Here is a 22,490-nt window from a genome sequence, read left to right as displayed (position 1 = left end):
ATCAGTATGTGGGGACAACCCCTCGCAGAAAAATATTGTTTTATTACTGAAAAAGGTATTATTAAGTTTCAACAGAAACTTTTAGTTTAGATCTGAATATTTATATAGTTATTTAGTTATTGTCCTTCACAGCAATAATAATGATGTGTAATTTAATCCAACCAGCTATAACTGTTTAGGAAAAATAAAGCTTAATGAAAACATATAATCACTTTTTTCCCCTGGTAAACATATCAGTATGGTTATACTGTAGACTGTGTAACACATGGACGTAGTCTCAGTGACATCACCAATTGCTTTTTGAAGAGGCGTTTTGAAGCCACAATTGGGGTTGCCATTTTGATCACAACCTTACTTTAGATCAGTTGAGTAACAGACAAAGAGTCAAGAGGTGAGACGGCCTTAAGCCTCTTGGCAAACATCTACACCTGTCAGTCAACACAACCACGGCCAAATTTATGCAAATGTGTGCATACATCTTAAGTTAATATTTCGGCATCGAATCCTTGCAGTAGCTACGTCGTAGTGGCATACACCGCCATGAACACTGCATACTTGTGTGTTGGTGTCTGCGTAGCTCTGCATTACTTCACCTACAAACGCTAGTTGGCAATGTGATTTCTAATCAAGTTATATGGACAGCTTCATGTTCTGCCACATTCTATATTTGTTGTGTACAGGAAACCATAGCGACTTAAACCGAGTGTATTATGTTGGAGTAGGAACTGAGAAATACTGAGCAACAGTTCATTGTACTGCAATTATTACAAAGAAGAAAAGAGAGGAGACACTGGAGGAGATGAAATGTACCGCATTGGAATAGAATAGACAGGATTTACATTTTAATAACATTGTTAGCTCAGGCTAATTGTTAGCCTTTGTTAATATAAAGAGGTTCTTGAAACTAAGAACATGTGTTTATCTTCTTGTCATAATTAGACTCTGTATCCCGATGTTTTACATGCGGTGCAATCCTGGAGAGGAAAATGTAGACCAATCACAGGGCTTGCAGTCTGCGTTGTTTCAAAGCATCGGTATATTCTTGAGGAGGCGCACTTCAGGCTACTTATGTAGGCTTCTGCATACAGGGCTAAGCACAGCAATGTAAACATGTTTATTTCTACTTTAAATGTGCCATTTTTTATACCGGCTCTAATGGGGATTCCTTGGCTTTAGGAGACAGCCTCAAGTGGACAATCATTGAACTCCATGTTTTTGCACTTCTGCATTTGCTTCATTTTTCAACACCGTAAGCCACTGCTTAAGGCATACTCATATAAGCCAAATACTATATAAGTGATATGAGAAATCGACGCCTGCTCATGCAAACACACGAGCCAATCATGCTTTGTAAGTTTTTAGTCCTTCCTTCAGTTACTTGTCCAGGCTTAATTATTCTACACACAAACAAGTAAACCTTCACAAACGTGTTGCAGGGTGACCTACTTATCTTGTTAAACATTTACTTTCTCAAATTATTTATATTTCTTGTTTTTTTTAGATCTTTGCTTAATTACATAACGTGACTAAACTGAATTTATTGACTCTGCCTCTTTTAATATTTGAGCTGATAACCGCATGGAGAATTAAGTCCTTGGTATTACACAGCAAGTAACAACAGCCAGACAGGGTCGTTTGGTGATGATAGACTATGCCAGTGTTCCTCATCCATCCACTTCTAATGACAACTTTGACCTTCCACACAATCATAATAGGAACTTTGGCACAATGGACACCAAAAGACTGATGGGGACATTTAAGTAATTGATGGTCAGCGAGAATCGGGATTGGAAAAAGTCCTGAAATGTTCACATTAAGCCTCTATCAACCTGCACGCAAGCTGAGCAATACTGTGAACCTGGATGGTGTTTGGTTTGCTCCTTTACTCTGGCGGGTTTATATTTCCAGGATAGTTTGTAGTAGGCTATAATTATTGTTTATGATTCAATAATTCATTAAGATCATTTAAGATACGGTTTAAAGAGATGCTGGCCTTCTAAGCAGAACCACACTGTACATTAAAGACCCTTCCTGGCTTTTATGTTTATCTACTCTCCAGTAAACCATTTACCTTTAATTAATTCCATTATGTCTTTCCAGTCATTTTCTTATTTAATTTACATTTAATATCTTCCATTTCAATTGATATCCAATTGAAAGTTATAATGTCAGCAGCTAAGTTTGCTGCTTTTCTCTTAGGACACTTTCACACATGCACACAACTGCTGAAAAGCTGCGAGTCTGAACACAAACAGCTGAATTTTGATTCCGCCCCAAACCTGAAATTGTGGACTTGGCGTGAGCAGCTGATGTGAAAACAAAGTGGAAAATATTGAGGAAAATTGACCATGAGCCAGTGGGAGGGGCAGATGATTTATATCCTATGACTATCCCACGACCAGACTGAGTGCGTGCATCAGGTGCGATCGCCGTCGTGCTGGTAATGAAACTGCTTCAATATGTGTTTGCGAGATTGTTCTTCTCCACTATTTTGTTGATGCCACATATATGTCGAGCTACATGAAATACTTGGGTATAAAGACAAATATTGTCATAATAGTGTTGAAGTCTGTCGCTTCGCCCACCACATCATGTACTACCTGCAGAGACCCCCCCCCCCCCCCTCCCCCGCCCCCCTTTTTTTCAGATAGGGATCAGTCTCTTGCTGTGAGTTACCTGTGAGAATAAGAAAGTCAGGAAAATTTCAGAGAAAGAGTGCCTGACATTTTCTAGAAATACATATATTTGCCTTTCTACTGTTGGTTGGACAAAATACATTTTAACATGCACTGTTGGAAACTGTCAAATATGTATGAGCCTTATTTGTGACACGTTACAGACCAAATAAAAGATCAGCAGATAATGAAAATGATCACACATTTAAACACATGTCATTACTTAGTTGATTAATTTAGCCTGCAATCCCATCATGATCTCATCTACACTGCCTTAGTTTGTTGCATAACAAAGGATTAGTACACTGATGCTGCAAAGTCTGAAAACAAAATGGAATTAAAATGCGAGCATCATCTATAGCAAGATAACATTTGTCTGCTGTCGGCTGTTTCCATTGATGATTTTCCACCGGACAAACAAGCAGTCTACCTCAAAATCAATATCAGTGAGTATCCTGCAGTGTCCACTACCTCAAATAAAACAGATGGGGTTATAAACTGAAGCTGTGTTAGAAATTTAACAGAATTCCTAAGGATTTTTTCTGGAAATATCCTTTTCCACAAAGTGAAGATGATAATGAGACGTGAGATTAACCCATGTCACTCTTAGAAGAGAGATGTCAGTCTCTCCAGCCGCTGCAGAATCACCATAAAAAGCTTTGTTTAATTGTTAAGCGTGCTCCCTGCAGCACTTTCACAGGCATGGAAGCCTGCTCCTGAATTATTCAGCAGCCAAGGTCACAGCGCTAAAACCTCTCTCTCTCTTTTCTCCTGAACATGGGGAGTTTGTTGTGACACCTTTAAACCTTCACTCACTCCACAGCACTGCACACCAGTAATTAGTCCAGGACTGTGGGCATGCAGTGCGCTGGAAAGGGTAGGTGGAAGAATGTGAAATCTGAGAGTATAATTGGCGCTGCTCTATCATCTCTGTCCTCTTAATTTGCCAATAAATTCAAGTGCAGAAGATTCCCATAAACAAAGCAGATTTAGATAAATAACCCTCCTATGTAGCTTGATTTCCTTTAAACCCCATACGTCCTGCACAGAATGAAGCCTAAGGTGAATAACATCCCGTCCCCTCTGCATTACAGAGTCCCTCCAGGAACATCAATATACAGCACAAACACACACAAAACCTCCCTATATAGAAAAACTCCCAAATTAATCTACAGAGAATAGCAGTGCTTCAGCCTGTTCCGTCTCAGAATTTCTGCTTTCCAAAGCACTTCGGATGGATCTGAGGGTGGTCCCATCCCCTCAGTGAAGTAGCGACGGTCTGCATAATGCACAAGGTGCGCAGCTTACTTCTGAGGGGGAGGATGGACAAACTCTGCATGCAGGCCTACAGTAGCTGTGTGGCCCATGCAAGGCTTGTGTTCAGAGGAGCATCATCCATTTGCAGCACTGTGGCACCTCTAATCAAAAATGCATTGCGTGCTATACAACAGTGAAGTGTTCATCCCCTCTTAAACTCGCTAGAAATCTGTGTTTCACAGAAGTAATTGCGTGATTAAATGTTTTTGAAAAGTCTAAATATTGATTAACAAGACTGGATTGTAGCCGTTTTTGGTATGGTATTATTGTCAATAATTAAGATGTGTTATTGAAGCCGGTGATTTGCAGGATGTGTGTATGGATGGAGATGCACATTGAGTCAGGTCAAGATTAACGCCATAATGAAATCCCCGCACAAAGATGCCAGTTGTTGTAAAAACAACATCCGCGGCCGTGAATGCATCACGATGGGGTTGGTTATTTTATTTTTTTTATTTTTTTTTAAGTCGCTGTCCTTTTCCCACCAAGGCATCGCTAGTGGACTTCATTAACCTTCGCTTCCAATCAATATTCATCACTCCACCCTCCAGGCAGCATCGCACCCACATTTAAAACAAACCCAGCCCGGCCCTTATAGCCTACCATTCCGTGCCAGCTGATGACGATCCCAGTCCGGTGACAGTCCTTTTTCAAAACATCCCGACGACAAACATTGCGCTGAGCAGAGCCGAAAGCCTCATTTAGACGTGAAATACAAAGATGGCGAATGAGCAAAAAGGGACAAGACGAGGCAAAAACGGCGATGAGGAAAGGAAAAAAAAGCAGCAGAGATGGACGTAGACGAGGTCTGCTGATGCTGAATCACTCTTCCTCCAACTCAACACCACCTTACAACCATTGTGCTGCAAGATGCTGGCTGTACCATTATGGACCTACCAGAGCAGAGAGAGAGAGAGAGAGAGAGAGAGAGGGAGGGAGGGAGGGAGGGAAGAAGAAGAAGAAGAGGGGGTATAGGGAAATATGTTGCCATAGCGACTGCACAGGAGCACTTGTGACGTCAAGGCCCGAGCAGAGAGAGAGAGATCACATGGAGGCTGTGTCTCTGGATGGGGGGGGGGGGGGGGGTGGGAGCATCTCTCTGATCCCCTCCTGTAGGCTACCGTCCCGTCGGTGCGATCATGAGACTCAATGAGAAGATGGAGACGGCTGTTGTTGTCTTTATTTTTAAAAAAAAATTCACATGCCAAAGCTCTTATAGGACCAGTTAAGCCACTCAAAATAAAAAGATAAAAAAATAACATAATTACAAATGGTATTTCCAAAACGGTGTGGGGAGGAAAAAATAAGGAAATGCATTTTGAATTCAAGAGAGAACACGTAATTTAATCACAATGAAAACAATTGTGACATTTTTTTTTTAATCCGGGTCACATTTTAGGGGGGAGGCCAAGTGTGACATTTAAAAAAAAAAAGTGTTATTTTTTTGTTTTCTGAGTATTGTTAAGTCAACATTGCAAACAACATACTATTTTCAGATTAAAAACAGCACTTCGCCAACACTTGCTGCACTTCTACCGACACATAATATGAGACAAGTGCGCCTCACTAGGTCAGTCTCACGGGCGCCCATCCCAGTCCCTGCACACAAAAACAACTATGGTCGGAAGTCCTTCTTTTACACATACACCAAAATTTGGAATGACATTCCCCATCACATCAGAACTTTACCATCTACCTCGTATTTCAAAAATACATACAAACGACACCTTCTCCACACTTACACCTGCACTCATTAATTGTTCATGTATTGTCCGCAGTATCTGTACTGTTTGTTTCTATTCGTCTGTATTTGCCTAGCCCATGCTAATGTCCTGTAAATGTGTTTGTCTTGATGTGTCATGACTGGTGGTTTATGTTTCATGTTCCGCAGAACAGGAACCTGCTGGAAACCAGTTTTTAAACTGAGTCAGGCCCGTTAAACTGTAACTTAAATGTTACTTTTAAACTTTCCTGTATAATAAATGAAATGAAAGAGAAAAGAACAATATGAAAATAAAGAAGTCAAATGTTGAAACAGAGACCACCTGAGACCACAGTTAGGATTAACTGGCAACAAGTTAGAAAGGCAATCGACATTTTTTGGGGAATATTTTCTTATATAAAGTTGTAAAGAATCTGAGGATTTCATTGTCTATAATACAATATTCAGATAATTATAATAAATGTAGTAGGGGACAAGGCCACAAAACAATACTGGGTGGCTGTGGTCTTCGGGCCCTCCGATGGCACTGCATTAAAAACAGACTGGATTCGATATTGGACGTCACTGCATATGCTCAGAAAACTTCCATTAACCATTTTCTGAGAACACAGTTCATAGCTGTATTCACAAACACTAGCTGTAACTCTACCATGAAAAGATGAAACTGCATTATTCAGAAAGGCCTTGAAAGGTCTGGGGCTCATTTAAAATGGACTGAGGTGAAGTGGAAAACTATTCCAAGCTCTGACAAGTCAAATTTTGACTTGACTGTTTGGAAACATATTCTCTGAGCTAGAGAGGAGAGGGATCATTCGACTTGTTATCAGTTCGGAATTCAATTAAGATTTAAGAAGAATTCATTAAGATGCATTAATATTTACAGTCTATGATTATTTCACATGGCATCGGTGACCTGCACATTTGTGAAGGCACCATTTAATGATGATCCATACAGGTTTTGGCGCAACGTATGTTGACAAATAGACAATTTATTTTTCAGGTTATGTCAGAAAGGCCATGCTAAACCACATTCTTAATGTACTACAGAACGGCTCAGAAGTAAAAGAGTCCGGGTTTAAAAACTGGTCTGACTGCAGTCCCGACTTGTTACCCACTGAAAATGTTTGGAGCATTATGAAGTGTAAATAAGACACAGGAGTGTCACGTTCAGGAAAAACAAAGTCAAGGACCCAAGCGCAGAATCTAAACAAAGGCAAAGCCAACAAAAGGGCAAAAGAAGGCTTACTTCTTGAAAAATGTCCAAACTGAAAAAAACCCCACAAAAGGTCAAATACACAGGGAGCCACGAGGAATCACATTGAAAAACATTAAATCTGACAATGAACTGACACAGAAGGGAAGAAACATAAATACAAGGGGCAATCAAACACAGGTGAGACAAGCGACACAGGTGAAGACAATGAGGGCAATCAAACACAGGTGAGACAAGCGACACAGGTGAAGACAATGAGGGCAATCAAAACTGGAGGGACCCACAAAGGCAGGATAAGACATGAAACACCGCAGACCAGACTAAGGAATGCACACACAGGGAAAAGAGAAAATAAATCAAGCACTAGAAACTTTACAGTTATGGGGTAAAGCAACACCAGGGAAGAATGAGAAACACTAAAACAAGAAGATCTAAACTCTGAAATAGACCAAAATACAAAACTAAACAAAACCAAATCATGATAAGGACACCCTGGACGCTTGAACAGCTGAAATCCTACATCAAGCAACAAATGTAAAAAGTTCTGCATAAATGACAGACATTTGTCAGTGAAGTTCCCAAAACCCTACCAAGTGCTGTTTAAAAGAAAAAGTAATGCAACAAAGGGCAACTTGACCCTGTCCCAACTTTTGTTTTTAAATCTGTTGCTGGCATCAAATTCAAATTTGGCATATCATTTTCCAAAACAATGACATTTCTCATGTTCAACATTTGACATCTCTGTTTTTTCTAATCAAATATGGGGTTTCAGTAGTTTGCATATCAATGCACAATCGTCTTTTATTTACATTTTACAAAACATCCCAGCGTCTAAGGACAACACAGGGTGGCATTAGGACAGTTGCCATCATAAAAAAAACTCGCTGAACAATTCTCAGCGTCAGTGTATTGGGTTTAGAGCCACCAGCAGAGGGGCTCCACACCCTGTGTAACAAGATGCTGATTAAAGTCATGATAGAGATTAGCCTGAAGAGGGCCCTAAAAGAGGTGGAATTATAATTACATCAAGTCAGGCTAAAAGGTTGCCTTGCTGCTGAGAATGTAAAATATGACATGACCCTTGGTTCAATATCAGGTGATTAAAATTCTACAGCATTGAGAGGAATGAGAATGATTTTGTTATGGCTAAGGCATACTCCTCTACCTCTGCCAGCTGCACTTTAACTGTAGCACTGTTGTTATTTCCCTGATTGTAAATGTAGACAATGTGATGTTTGCAATGCTTAAGTGAAAAGTCTTAAGCTTGTTTAATGTCCAAAAAACAAAACTGAGAACGGTGTGACTTTGCCTCCAACACATGTTCACATGTATTGATTTGATTTAGCTTCTACTATCAGGCGATCTCAGACTCTTGTTCTGCTGATAAAGCATATGCAAAGAGATCCACGTTTACATAACCCTGCAGTTATTCCCTTAAGTTATATTTGTAACATGCTTCTTCTGCCTCACAGCTTGAAACCTCTCACAGGGTTTGCTATGGTGGGTAAACCAGAAGTCAGGACCATTAGGGATGTGATGATGTCCCCGGTTGGCTTAAATCAGCAGTAATGTACCCAGACAGCCATCTGACTAAGCAGAAAATGTGTTCAGACAGCACAGGACCACCTGCCAGGAGGTTTCTCAAACCCACAAAAACCAGTTCAGGGAGGGCAAAGGCATGCCAGGTTTGGATTGCACCATAGCTGCACTAGGAACTGAAAGAGCCAAAGAACTTGTGGTCTGAGTTAAAACTTTAGTTGTTCAGAGTTTCTCAGACCTGAAATTGCAATAAGATTTTGAAGGTACTTGGCTCCAAAAATTAAACACATGTAAGTCCTACGTATCCACTCCTGTGATGAACAGTTGGTTTGCATCGATTTTGGCGCCCCCTGTGGACAAAGCGGTACCTCTTTTGTATTAAAGATTTTATCCTGTACATGTGTAAGATTTTTTTTTTAAACTCATCCTGCTTTCTTTTGAGTCAAAATAATGGCTCCTTGAAAATCTTTTCTGTGGAAAATGGAAAAAATGGCGGTTTCTGTAGTAGAGCTTCATCTGACACCGACCCTGCTGCAGTTTCAGACATGGAAAATAACCAGCTAAATATTCCTCACAGGAGCTTTAATGCGCTCCCTCAAATTAGCACCAGAACAAACCTCAGCCAGGCCTAGACCGAAATCATAAAGACTTTTGCACCCAAGAGGACGGTCTTTTGCAGCTTAGCAAAACTATCTTTTACTGGAATCACAAAAGGTTTACACCCTGAGATGATGGATGCTTAAACTCAGCAGCTTCACAGGAAAACCTTACTGTGAACCAGAGCAGGAGGTCGCTGCTTTGTTCTAATCCATCACGGACTCATTCCCCTGTGAGATAAGCAACTTCAAAAACGGGGGAAAAACAACAACAATGGGGGGGTCAATGAAGTCATCCATAACATGCTTCTGAGTTAAATTCAGCAACACTTTCACTTTCTATACATTAGTTAGTCTTATTTGGATGCTTAAGGTAAGAGCACAAGCCGAGAAAAACCACCAGAGCAAATGAATTATAAGCATACTCATACATTCATATTGATCTCGGACACTTTAGCAGACATTATAGCAAACATGGCAGGATTTTATTTCAACTCTACGCAGACCAAAGGACTCATTCCAAAGGCAGCGAAAAGCACCTCCAGTACAGTTTTTAATGCTCTCCAGCTGGACCCAAAGGCTAAACTCACCAGTCAGCAACCCACATGCCTTCAATCCACCAGGTGCCCCACATTTCAAGGACTTTTTGAGCACTCTTTCAAGGCTTCAGAGCCAATCACCTCCAGGGCTCAGACCTGCTCTGATGTGGAGGTATTAAAGGACAGAGCTGACGGAAATAGAAGGAAGAAGGAATCCCAAATCCAGGACCCCTAAGTAATGAGACGTCCCTAACCCTGTTATCCTTATAAGTCTTCTGAGGGGGCCTCCTTGCCTCAGGTAATGTTTAGAGATTAAAAGCTTTGAGTAAAAGGAGACGCGGGGCAACAGATCTCCCAGGCAGCTTGTTATCAGACATTGACAAAGTTTCAAAGATTGCCAAAGTGATTTCTAGTGAAAGTCAGGACAGCCCACATACCAAGGATGGACCTCCAACTATACGCAATAACTGAACTTAACCTTCTCCTCCTTTCATTGGAAATGACATGACCCGGATATGAGGGGGAGGTAGAAAGGAAAGTCTTACCATTCCTTCTAAATCGCCTCATCGTAAAAAAAAACAACATAATTATTTAAATCCAATTCTTAACATTGCCAAAAGGGAAATTGCTTTGAAATTAATTTTTCTAGTTTTTATGCATTGTACAAATATTTCAAAAAAGGTAATTTTTTTAGGTTACATTAGAGACACTGCTGTTAGAAATAAACTATTTTATAACATTAACCATTCATCAATTCCAGGGGAAGACAATACCATCAGTTTTTGGTTATGTTCACAGCCTTCTTAATAATCTAAACACATCTTCAATTTGTGAGTTTTTCCCGTTTTAACTTCCTTTGAAGATTTGATAAAAGTAAAAGAAAATAGTCATAACTGGAGTGGTTGGATATTTCTTCCTTAGATGTCAATAAAAAAAACCTAGGTATTGGTATAAAAGTGTGAACAGTTGTTACATTGAAGATCTGCAATTGGCCAAAATTCGACCTTTTTTTTTTTTCATAAAATTATTGTTGAGTTTAATTCAGAGAAATAAGCCAGAAAATATTATAGGCTGCATCGGATACCCTATGTTGTCAAAAAGTATGTGCACACAAATGCTTGAAAACTAGTACTATCAAGAAAATGAATACCAACTGTTTTAATCTGCAGAGGAAACTGGTGTTCATCAGGTAATGAGGACTTATCAGTCTCAAAGGATAGTGATGGATAGTGATAACAATTAAGCCTCTTGACGCTTGCAGACACAGCACAGACAGGCAGAGATAACGGCATCTATTTACATAAAGCAGCGTGTAATGACGACCAACAGCCACTAGGTGGAGCAAGACAGAGCCTAAATGAGGCCTCTCTTCGAAATGCACAATAGGAAGGAAGTACTCAGCAGTGAATTGCTTCCTGACTGCTTAGATGGATCTCAGAGAACTTAAACGGCGTGGGAAATAGCCCATTGCAAAATATTAAAGCTACGCCTCTTTTAATTTGGGTTTGCAAAAATAAGTAGGCCAACAGGGTAAAAGGAGACATCACATGACATAGCCTACAACAACTTCTTTTAATTGAGAAAAAATATTTCTTTGTGTATTTGTGTATAAAAGTTAGTAGGCTATTTAAAAGTTGTTTTGCTCATATAAATATTAAATAAACCGAAGTCACGGTACATTTTACTCCCGGTTGTGTGCGTTACTATGGAAACGATTAAATGACATTCCCCCCCCCCTTGTGGAGAGCCAATGGACGGCCTCAGTAAGGTGTCTGGTTACTCCCAGTCAGCCCACGCTAGCTGGGCTAAAGGAGGGGTTACTCCGCTCCTCAGCACTTATGGTGCCTGGGCTGTGCTCGAAGGGAACCGAATTCTGTTTAGTGAGCATCAAATACGACTTTTAAACAATTTGATGCGAAGAGTTGTTTTATTTTTTTTTTAATATACCGCCGAGCTCGGGATACACAAAGTCCAATGTAGTGGATTTTTTTTTTTTTACTGCTTAAAGTGGAGACCTGTTGCCTACCTTGCCTTGCCTTGCCTTGCCTGCCTCGCCGACTTCCAACTACCCAAGATGTTGCTTTGTGGATGGGATGGCCTCAGGTCCCGTCTGTTTGCGCATTCGTAGCCTCGTCGGAGTACGAATATTTCCCATTAAAGTTATTTTGTAGCGCTTCTCAGCTGGTAAGTGACAATTTCAAACGCTTAAAAAAGAAACTTTATTCTAGTAGCCGCTTTGGCGTTACGGTCGCCAGAAAATTGTCCCCGGGAAAACTGAGTCTTGTTATGCCTGGGCTAAAACGTCGACGTTTCTTTTATCTTCAAAAGTCTTTGTCAAGGATGTTAGATAGTAGCTACTACATTGTCAAGCTTCATATCTGAATGCGTTGCTGTAATGTTGTACTAACTTCACAACAATACGCTCCGAGTTTCTGACATGGGGCATCTCTAGTAACTGTGTTTGGGAGGGATAGCATTGTGTCATACTGGTGTATTGCTTCGAGGTTCATCCAGAAAATAGTCAACAGTTAACTGTATAACATTCCCAGCAGTACATTTTCAATTGTGTCAGTTCAGACTGAAGGTTTTATGGGGGTTGTAGGGCGGCATTTGTACCCCCCTCCCCCTTCATTACCATAGAAAAGTAGTAAAGTTAACCCAATGTCAAAGGTCATGAATGTTTTAAATATTTCATCCAAGACTAAACAGGAAGGTGGTTGAGCAACCTCGTTGATTGAGCAAAGATGTACACCCCCATCTAAAGTGGTTGTAATGGTGATGATGGTGTGAGCATCATCATCATCAAAGGGGAAAAAAAAAATTGGGAAAATAGTCAGTGGGTTGGGTCTGTGTGTGCTGGGAAGATGTTGAGGGGAGGGGAGTTGAAGTGAGGTTTTTGCAAAACCGTGCTCTGCATGTCACGGTACTCATGGCAACCCTGTGATTAACAGAAATGGAGCGGGATGAGGCGGTGGGGACTGAAATGAAAAGTGAGGTCCGCGGGTCCAGAGCAGGGCTGGTAATCGTGGAAACGTCCTGGCTGGGTATTCAGGCTGGTCTCTGACCCTGGCTGAGCTGAAAGACAAGGAAAAACCCAACATCCAGGGTGGCTTTATTGGATAGAGAAACAAGTCCACAACAGGGACATTCCAGTTCAGTACTGTGATGACCAGAGTTGTGTCCATAAACTTTACGGTTAACCGATTGTTTGAGCTAAGAAAGCGTATTGGCTATTTGATATTACTTTCTAAGTGGGTTAGAAAAAAAAGTGGAAAGCAGCCATTGGGGTGTTCCCTTTCATGTAGGTGAGTCACTTCATCTGCTCCATTCCCGCTACTGTTTCCTTCACGCGAGAACTTCAGAGTGACACAGCTGTGAGTGACAGCCTCTCTACTAAAGAAGAATACATCAAGTGCTGTGTAGTCACAATTACAAAAAGGAGGAGGTTCTTCAACTATGTGTCTTCAGATATCAGCTGAATAGCCATAGAATCTGGTTTTGGTTTTCTGTACGCATTTTTGAAAACATCAGTCCTTACATCATCTGTCCTGTTGCCTCCAAAGAGATCTTGATCCAGGCCTCTCCAGACAATGTGTGTGTTTTGAATTTGAATTGTGTGCTTGCAGGCTGCATATAATTCTGGGAATAGAGGTTCACTCAGAGTTTGTTGTTGATGTTTCCTGGCACGGATGACTTCAGGAAGATTTTCACCCCCATTGTTGGCGCACAGGACCTCCTCTCAATCGGCTTCTGTTCCAAATGTGTTTGCCAGCTGAGACCTCAGTTTTGATGTTTGGAGGATATGAATGAATTCCTTCTCATGTCTTTTGTTACGCGTTATGATTTTGGAAATAGAAGTGGGATCTGCTGTTTTCATGGGCAATTGCTCTGAATGTTCAGTTTTAAAAAGATTTTTAGACGAAGAAAAGTTGTGAGAGATTTGCTTTTCTGACGGGCACTGATAAAAAAAAAAAAAAAAGCAGCGGAAACTGAAATGATGTGTCCCTTAGGGCTAACTCAACTGTATTGCAATTTTTTTTCCAGGGGATTGTTTTTAAATCCACTTCATAAGTTGTAGCTGTGTCACTGACAGGAAGGTGGGAGGAAAGCAAAAGCTTGTCGTAAGTGCAGAGTAAGAAGCACTGTCACGTTTCCAGGATTATTTTCTCTAAGTTCTTGTGACCACGACTTTCAAACACTTTGCAGCACCAGCAGACAAAGCCTTGTTTAGGTTATTTTTCTCGCTGGCCATAGTGTGGGAATACCTGAGAACAAACATCCCCACTGTTTGCAAAAGAAAAAAGAGAGCGAGGCGCTGAAGTGGTGATGGCTGTCTGCTCTCACTGTTTTGGGCCGCTGCCTCCTAAGCCCCCTCAATAATGAGCGGGACCATAGTCCAATGCGAGAGGAGCTGGCCCGCACAGCAGCCTCAGCGCGGATAAAAAACATTCCACTGTAGGTCTCTGTTGAAATAACAAGGGCCGCAAAACAATCAGTCTTCACAGCACCCGCTCTCCCCATTCTCATGGGTAATGAGCAAGATGGGTAGTAACCCACTTCGCCTCAGCCTTCACGCCTCCCATTGACTAGAATGGTTAACCTGCATTCCTGCATAAAGATTTAGGCCTTACTCATTAACTTTCTTCTTCAAACTGGGATACACAGAAAGGACGTTGTTTCACGTATTACTTTCAGAGATGGAAGTCTGACAGTAATGAGGAAGCTGACCCAGTTTACGTTAAAGGTTTTGATAAGTGACATACAAAAATTAGGCTTGGAATGTCAATCTAAAGACGACTGATGCATCATTTTAAAAAAAACGTAAACTAGCCTAGCTGACAATGTGGCTCTGGTGATCCCTATGTTTGTTAGTTGGTTAGCTGGTCCGTGGTAAGTCCACTACTTCTGGGCTGAAATGATACTGGATGGATAATACCCAAATTTGATAGACATTTCTTTTTTTTTCTAAAGGGGGAAAAATATGGGTAATAAGTTTCCATACTCTCAGACCATCCTACAAGTACTTTTTTTTTCTCTAAACTGTTGGCCTTGCTATGTGATAAAAATCTGTAATGTTCAAGAACAGTGTCAAATATTGAGAGGACAATAAAACCCTTTTCACACGTACGGAAATTTCCTGAAAAACTCCGGAGATTTGGCTACCCGGAGGTTCTTTAGGCTGTGTGTGAACGCAAACAGCCGCATTTTTCGCGCAGACTTTACCCAGAGTATTTTTTCCGCAGAAAATCCGAGTGAGCTGATGTCTGAACGCGGCCGCATATACACTGGAGATTTAAATTTGAGCCAATAGGAAGAGAATGCCGTTTATATAGTGACTTCCTAAAGTGTCTGCACGCGACCACTACGATCTCCGTGCACGTAATTAAACGGCTGCATTCTGTTTTCTGTTCGTCAGTATGTTGTTCTCCTCTCTTTTGTGGATGTTGTCATTCCATTGGATTACACATAGCATTGATATAAAGGGAATATTCTCATTATAACATCGTGTAGCGGACTCTGTTGCTACGGCCGCTACTTCTGCGTTGTCTTACCTCGGGAAATCCCCCGCCCCCCTCTGACAGGGATAGTCCCCCGCTGTGAGGAGCATATGTGAACGGCTAGGTCGGGAGAATCTCCGGAGTGGTCCTCCTGTAAATATCTAGATATTATCCGGAGTGCATATGTGAAAACGGCTTATGATATGCTAGAAGAAAACCTAACAGAAATGTGCATATCAACCACAACTTAGAGCTTTTGAAGTCTCTTTGCTACGTGGCATGTTTGACATGTCACACACGCGTAACCGTGACATGTTGTTTCTGACCTAAAAAGAAAAACTAATAGCAGAAGTAGTTCTTTTTCACTATAAGATCTTTATGAACCACATTTTTCTTGCTCCTGACTTGATCGGCAATTCCCCTAGCCCAGCTTGCACTTTCACCTACATCAATTATGATATTTACTTCAAAGGCTTTATATGCGATTTTTTTTTTGATCCAGCAGATGTCGCCCTTGAGCACCAGCATGAAACCAAAACAACTCGCGGTGCATTGTGGGTTAGCATGCTAATGCTAGTGATCTTTATTATGCTCGTATCTTCACACTGCATGTAAATTTACCCGAAATGAGCGCGATCTAGAAACACAGTTAAGCAGTGAGTACAGTATGTTATTCTTCTTTTCTCTAGTCCGTCAATTAAACAACTTTTATTCGCGAGGGGAGGAGTCATCCGTCGGGCCGGCGATGTAAACATACAGAAAAAAACTCTGAAAACATCAGACAGTGGGACTCAGGTGTTACACCCATTGTAGACAGTCATTACTCACGCAGTTATTTTCAGAGGATGTAATTGATTTCTATTATATTTAAGTGTGAAAAATCGCATATAAAGCCTTTAATGAATACGTTTAAGAAATGAACCCACAATTTGTCAGCTCAAGCTAAAGGGTGCATTCCCACCTCAAGAGTCAGAAATAGGGATGCGCCAATTTGAACACCCGTATCGGCCCTGTTGACAGATGTCAGTAGCCGATTTGTATCGGATGTATGGCACCAGTTTAATGCTGCAGCCAGTGTGCACCCTTCTGCTGATTCAGAGAGGACCCTTTTTAATAGCAAAGGAAGTCACCTGCTGGACATACTCTGCAAAATGTTGGCAGCGAGGGTTTCTTGCACCTTCTCTTGGGAACGATCAGTTTGTAACACAGGGCAACATAGCTCATTAGTAAAACAGACACATTGGTAAAAAAAACAAAACAAAACATCTGTATCAAATGGTTAAATTGTTAATTAAAAAAAAAGGTCGGTATCAGCCCTGATTTTCAGTATCGGTGCTATCTCTTGTTGAAACACAGCAGTAAGCAAAATGGCAATATATCAACAGAACAGGCAGAACATTAGCACCAAAGAAATAGCAGCTAAATGATAGTGAAACAAAAGATGCAGGTAGTCCTGCTTTCCTCATCTATGAATCAATGTTAATCTATTTACCAGCTATTAGGATTTGAACATAGATCATCCATTTGGCAGGTGGACACTGAAGTTAACCTGCACTGTGATCACAGAACAAAACCAAATGTGATCCTAATCATCAGATCCATTCATCTTTGCTATTAAGCCCCTTTAAGTCTTTGTTCTAGGTCTGTGCAGCTGCCAATCTCCATGGAACAGAGATGGTGTTTGCAGTTTAATCCATCATGTTGTTTGGCTTTAGTTTCAAAAAGGTTTGAAAAGATCTGTTTTAAATATTTATTTCTTTTAAGAACAGTGGTTCGACAGGGAAATAGCAAAGATTTAATGTGGTGGCAGTTACTTTGTAGCCATCCCAGACATGAGTCATGTTCGGCTGATCATGCAGTGTGACTCGTTTTGTGTTTGTATGCATTTTTGTTTGTCTGTGTCGCAGCTGTGATCTCACAAGTCCAAATATACTCTGTATACTGTTTAATGTGGGTTTCGCTCCATGTAGTCTATTGTTTGCTCAAATATGAGGGATACAGTTAAAAAGAGAATAATGCGAGGACTGCAGTGAAATAAATCCTACTTCAATCCAGCAGGGATTTTTATTTTCTTTTGAATTTCAGGTTCTTTAACGTTAGGTTATAAGCAGTTTCTTGATATATACTAGGTCTACCATAACTCTCTATCAGTGCCATACTTAGCTTTAATGTATTTGGAAATTAGAAGCTATACTCTAAAGGTTGAGTCTTTAAGGTGAAGATCAATGGGAAGGAGAAAAATGCAGCGAGAATAAAAGAATGCTGTTGATTTCCAAAGCCACTCAAGCCCTTTCAACCAAATCATTTCTGGAAAAATCACGTTAGGTTGGGCAGGGAAACCTCAACAGACGGATAATTTGAGGCAGATTGTAGAGCATGGGAGACAGGCCACCTTAAATCACTGTATTTCACGCTCCAAAGACTATCAATCTTATCCTGACATGTCCTATTCAGGGAGTGCAGGTCTCTGTTTGTGCCCTCTTTTCTGCGTGGCTGCCGTATATCCTGAGCCTTGTCTCGAGCATTGTCCTCTGTGAATCCTTTGCGTTTCCCTACACATAGAAAATGAGCATGAACACAAAAACCTTTGTTTCTTGAAAGCATGTGTCCATTATCTTAAAACGGCCACTTTGGAGAAATAAAATACCAGCACACTTATTTCTAAATATAGTCTAAAGCAAAGCTTCAGTCACCTGTAGAGTTGACTCCACACTTAAAAATGGGCTCTTTTGCAATTACCACATACCCACAAACTCACTTCTAGGACCTGCAAGAATCATGCAATGTATGCATATGTATGTGTGCTAAAGTAGTCGAAACTGGAGCTTCCTGATTTGCTCACATTTGCATCAAGGCAGGATTTGGAAGATTAGACATTGTCACTGGATCACAGGAGCTGTGGTTTTGACTGATAAGAGGCAAACTTATCACGTGTCATTTCTCTCATTCTCTCATGCAGGGTTCTGTACGACTGACTTTCAACTGATTTGTGGCCTTTTTAAGCTTAGCTATATCGCCCTGAATTTGACCAATTCTCTTGTTTTTGGATAGTTACAGCTGAGAAAGTGACACCCAACCCTTATGACTTAAATTTAAATCACAAAGAAATCAAATCTTGTAAGCCAGCCAGCCTTTTGGTCACATGAGCAAATTCAAAGTTTCATCCTTAGGCATTGCGTGTTGTGGCCCATGTGTACTCTCAATGCAAGTGAAAAGATTTAAAGATACTGCTTTTGGATAGAAGTGCATATGATGTCACATATTCTAAACCTAAATCTGAGTATGCCTTTCATAAAACCATATAAAGTACTGAGGTTGAGCTTTTCCCAGTTGTAGTTTTCTGGCATGTAATCAGGAAGCACAAGCAGCATTAAAGACCAAACCAAAAAAAGTGCTGTTATGCTTTTCTAGATTAGTGTCAGCTGGAAGCTGCTATTTTAACTCTCAGAAGCTTGTAGAGGCTCTAAGTAATAAACTGGGACTTTGTTGAATGTAACTCAAGTAAAGTAGGCTGTGTGTGTGCATGCACGCATCATGTGCTTGCACAACCTCCTCAGTTGCAGAGGATGATAAGATGGCTTACATTAAGAAGACGTGGGGGTTGGCCAAAGGATATGAGAGAGCAAAAACTGTTGATCAGAGCTGGTGTTAAATGAAGCAGTGCCAAGCAGTGAAATGTTGGCGTGTAGCTTTCATGATCTACTCAGTATGTTTACATGCAGTTAGAAAAAGATGACTGTATTGTCTTAGTCTATCCAAAACTGGACTTTAAATTGCAGGTACACATGCTAGTCCGACTGAAATCTTACTAATTGTAATTTCTCTAACTCTAACTAACACACCTTGATAATGTGGTGGGGGATTGACTCTTGCATGTAAACGCCTCAAACGGACCCAAACTGGCCTTGGCATTGTGCTCAACAGTTCCCGCTTTGGGCTTTTACCCAGAAATCGAACAGCATGAATGTGTAGCATAGCAGAAATTGCGTAGTTGTCTGCCTTCGCATATCCCCATTAGCTAGAGGGATGGTGTGCTTCACATTTGTGCCCCAAGTAAAGCTTAGAGTGTGTATGAATGTACAGGGCTGTAATGTTGTCCATGTTTTCACTGATCGACATTCCAGTTTGTGCTTCCGAACTTGCTGGGAAGATTAATCGGAAGAAAGTCCAGGATTAACGATCTGAAAGGGGTCTTATTGCCACCTACTGTAGCGGAGTCTGCTGTACTTCCGCCAATAAATCTATTCTACCCTGGTGCTTGTTTGCCTGGGAAAAGGACAGTCATCCAATTAAAGGACATTATTGATATATAACATGGCTTAACTTCACTGCGCGTGTAAACGTCAAAAGGCCAATCAGTACAAGTAGCGAGTGGGGATAAAATTCTCAAATGTATCAAAAAACAAAACATGAAATTAGTATTTATTTACCTGTTCATCCTAACTGAACATTTTGATTTCTGACATTAAAAGCACCGTTGGGGGACCTGCCCAGAGATTTTTATCTATAGTGACGAAGTACATATCAGTCTGACTAGCACAGTAGATGTAAAGTGCAGATGCACTGTGTGTCTCTGACCTGATTTAACCCTCTTGTCAAAAAAGTGCACACTGCTGTAATTATGATGAAAGCTTAGTTATGTGTTCATGTGCTGGGCTAAATCATTTTTATCCCTTTTGATTGCTTTGCACAGGGAAGATGCACGTGTCTCTGGCAGAAGCGTTGGAGGTTCGAGGAGGTCCGCTCCAGGAGGAGGAGGTCTGGGCAGTGCTCAGCCAGAGTGCCGAGAGCCTCCAAGAACTTTTTCACAAAGGTAAGAACAAGAGGAATCTAGGGATGTCAATCACAGGTTTCATCACAAAACATTGTCATATAGATTCTTTAGACATTAACACAATATCTTTCTGATACACAATGTATGGTACAATATCATTTTTAATTGATTTAATTCAGTGGCCTGCAATAGAAATCAATTTAAAGCTCCAGATGAGTTAAAACAAGGTTGCTACTTGAGAAAACTCCAATGTGCTGTATTATGGCTTTAATTGTGTCATCTTAAGCCCCATTGACACTGGCGGTCAAGGCACAATATTTACGCCTCTGTGACGTCTTGCCTTTACTGTGAATGTCACAGAGGTGTAATGGGGGGGATGAAGTGATTCCCCCCCTCTGTATTAAAGCCAGCAGGAGAGAGCAGAGCTGTGTGTGTGTGTGCATGTCTGAGAGCTTGTGTATGTCGGGCTCCCGCTGTTTCTTTACACGTCGTGCTTCTGCAATGCCATACTGCAATGGGAATTCATAGACTGGGCCCTTTGTTCAATAACACCTGAAGAAGACCTCTGGTCGAAAACTTTGTGGTTAGATAAATATTTCTTGTGGCACCTTGAGCAAGTGTGCAGACATATCTTCTTCACTACTGACCTGCACCTACATGCTGTGCGTATAACTAGCCCCTTTTTCAAATTCGCAGACCGGGACACCAATATTACGTCGTTGTGTTATCAGTATGATTGCACAAAGACGCAACGACAGATTTACAGCCCCGTTGAAAAAAAAAACAAAACACAATCTGAAAAGGGCTGTTGGCACTGTACATTTTTACCAAGCAGCCACTTAGATTTATTTGTGTGACATTCTGCATAAATCAGCTTTACCTCAACATGCAGTTTTTGCTGACTACTTGCATTACAAACAATCCTGGCATGCTGGAAGGAATTCCATCTCATCAATGTGGCCTGAAAAATATGTATTTTATGCTGCTGAGTTCACATTTATAGCTAAAGAATTTGTCAAAAATGCTCATGTGTGTCATCCAAGGTTTCTGAGATGAAATTCAGAACGTATTGAGGACAAAATGCAACTGCTACTCTGAGTTTTTCAAATGTTTGTATTTCAATCTTTGCACGATATTGTGCTGCAGAGATTGTTAACACGTCCTTCTTTTTCCTCCAGTGCGTAGTTGTGTAACTATACTGAGTAAATTGTGGCCTCTCATGTGTGCAGTTTTAGACTGCTGAGCTGAGCTAAAATTTGAAGAGCAGATGTTGGAACCCGCTATTATAGAGTCACTGAGCTATGTAGAGAAGTATGTTTACCACGAGAGTGGATTAATAACATCAAACATTTAAACTTCCATTTCTGGGACATCTGTCACGTGTCCTGGTCAAGCATAAAAAAAGAAACAGCAAAGGGCTGGTTCTTCCTTTAAAAGCATAAATACTAAAAAAAAAAAAGCCTTTGTTTAGCTGAAGCAGATGATTCTCATTCTGGCATCTCATTCTTTATATGCATTTCTTTTCATCTGTTTAGGCTGAAGTTTAAGTCAGTGTTAGCACATAAACTACTGATGGATTGGACAGGCCTACCATTGACTTAGCAAACGTTTACATGACTTTTCAGACACTTTTCAGACATTGTGTGTAGTCTCACATTGTCAAACACTAAACCACCAGCACTGTGTGTACATAGTAGTGGTTACTTGCTATGTTTGCATGAGAATAACTTGTTTGAAGAAGCAGTGTGTGAATATATCTGATTTGTTAGCAGAATTCCTCATCGTTTTGTCAACCAGTGTGGTTTTTTGCCTCTACCTGCTTCTCTGCTGAGGCCACCTACCGCTCTACATCTGCTCAACCTGTCGCTCTAATGACACGTTTGCTTTGGATCTGAGAGCATGGTATACTGTGAACTTTGATGGCATCTACTTTTAAAGGACAGCTGCCAGCTGAAGATAATAGTTTAGAAAATGTTCCTGCCCCTAGCTCAGACAGCAGCCTATCAGACTGACAATAGCACTGTGCAATCAATTGCAATTTCATCGTTATTGCAATATGAGCAATCACATTAAACTCATTGCAAAAGTCTGAATTTATTGCAACAAATGAGAAAAAAATCTTAAATGTAAATAGCCATGCTCTCTCTCATTCAGCATGCATACATTTTACCTGTAGTTTAAAACGCACCTGCGTATAATGGCCATGCTTTTTACACCAATTTGATGCAGTCAGATGAGGTTGAAGCTATTTAGCTCCTACACTAAATTTAGTGGTTAAAAGAATCACTGGCTTTATTTTGGATTAAGGAGGGACATGCTGCAACATGCACTGTGTAAATTTGAAGACAGCAGAAAGACATATAAACTGTGTGTTACTCATTTATTGCAGGCCTATTGAAAAGACAAAATTCAAGGTTAAAGAACTCACAGTAATCTGTTTCCTTTGAAGTGAGGAGGGAATCGAATGGTGCAAGTTTGAAGGTTTTTTTTTTTTCCATGAGCTTAAAAGTCCGTTTCCATCTGGTATTTGTCTACCAATATCCTCAGTTTATTGAGACTGATTTATTTGTTATCCATAATAAAACAACAGATCAGATTGACTCATGCACATCTGCT

The 22,490-nt window shown here is 40.6% G+C and overlaps 2 protein-coding genes across 10 annotated transcripts in view; one reads left to right on the top strand and one right to left on the bottom strand.

Annotated features, from left to right (window-relative positions):
- mapk10 (mitogen-activated protein kinase 10) overlaps positions 1–4,921 on the bottom strand; it is a 42,018-nt gene extending 37,097 nt beyond the window's left edge. For all 7 annotated transcript variants that reach the window (XM_061061070.1, XM_061061071.1, XM_061061072.1 and 4 more), the window contains exon 1: positions 4,596–4,921. Coding sequence is in view for 5 of the 7 variants with exons in the window: in XM_061061072.1 (XP_060917055.1) it covers positions 4,596–4,598 (3 nt within the window). In the remaining 2 variants the exon portion in view is untranslated. The remainder of the gene's footprint in view (positions 1–4,595) is intronic.
- A 6,535-nt stretch (positions 4,922–11,456) lies between these two features.
- ptpn13 (protein tyrosine phosphatase non-receptor type 13) overlaps positions 11,457–22,490 on the top strand; it is a 49,204-nt gene continuing 38,170 nt past the window's right edge. For all 3 annotated transcript variants that reach the window (XM_061060982.1, XM_061060981.1, XM_061060980.1), the window contains exons 1-2: positions 11,457–11,786; positions 19,794–19,913. In XM_061060982.1, the coding sequence (XP_060916965.1) occupies positions 19,799–19,913 (115 nt within the window). In that variant the 5' untranslated portion in view covers positions 11,457–11,786; positions 19,794–19,798. The remainder of the gene's footprint in view (positions 11,787–19,793; positions 19,914–22,490) is intronic.

Source organism: Labrus mixtus, chromosome 17, assembly GCF_963584025.1.
Source record: "Labrus mixtus chromosome 17, fLabMix1.1, whole genome shotgun sequence".
NCBI classification, from domain to species: domain Eukaryota; kingdom Metazoa; phylum Chordata; class Actinopteri; order Labriformes; family Labridae; genus Labrus; species Labrus mixtus.
Note: the sequence above shows the minus strand (reverse complement) of the source record. Positions and strands in the feature narration are given on the sequence as shown.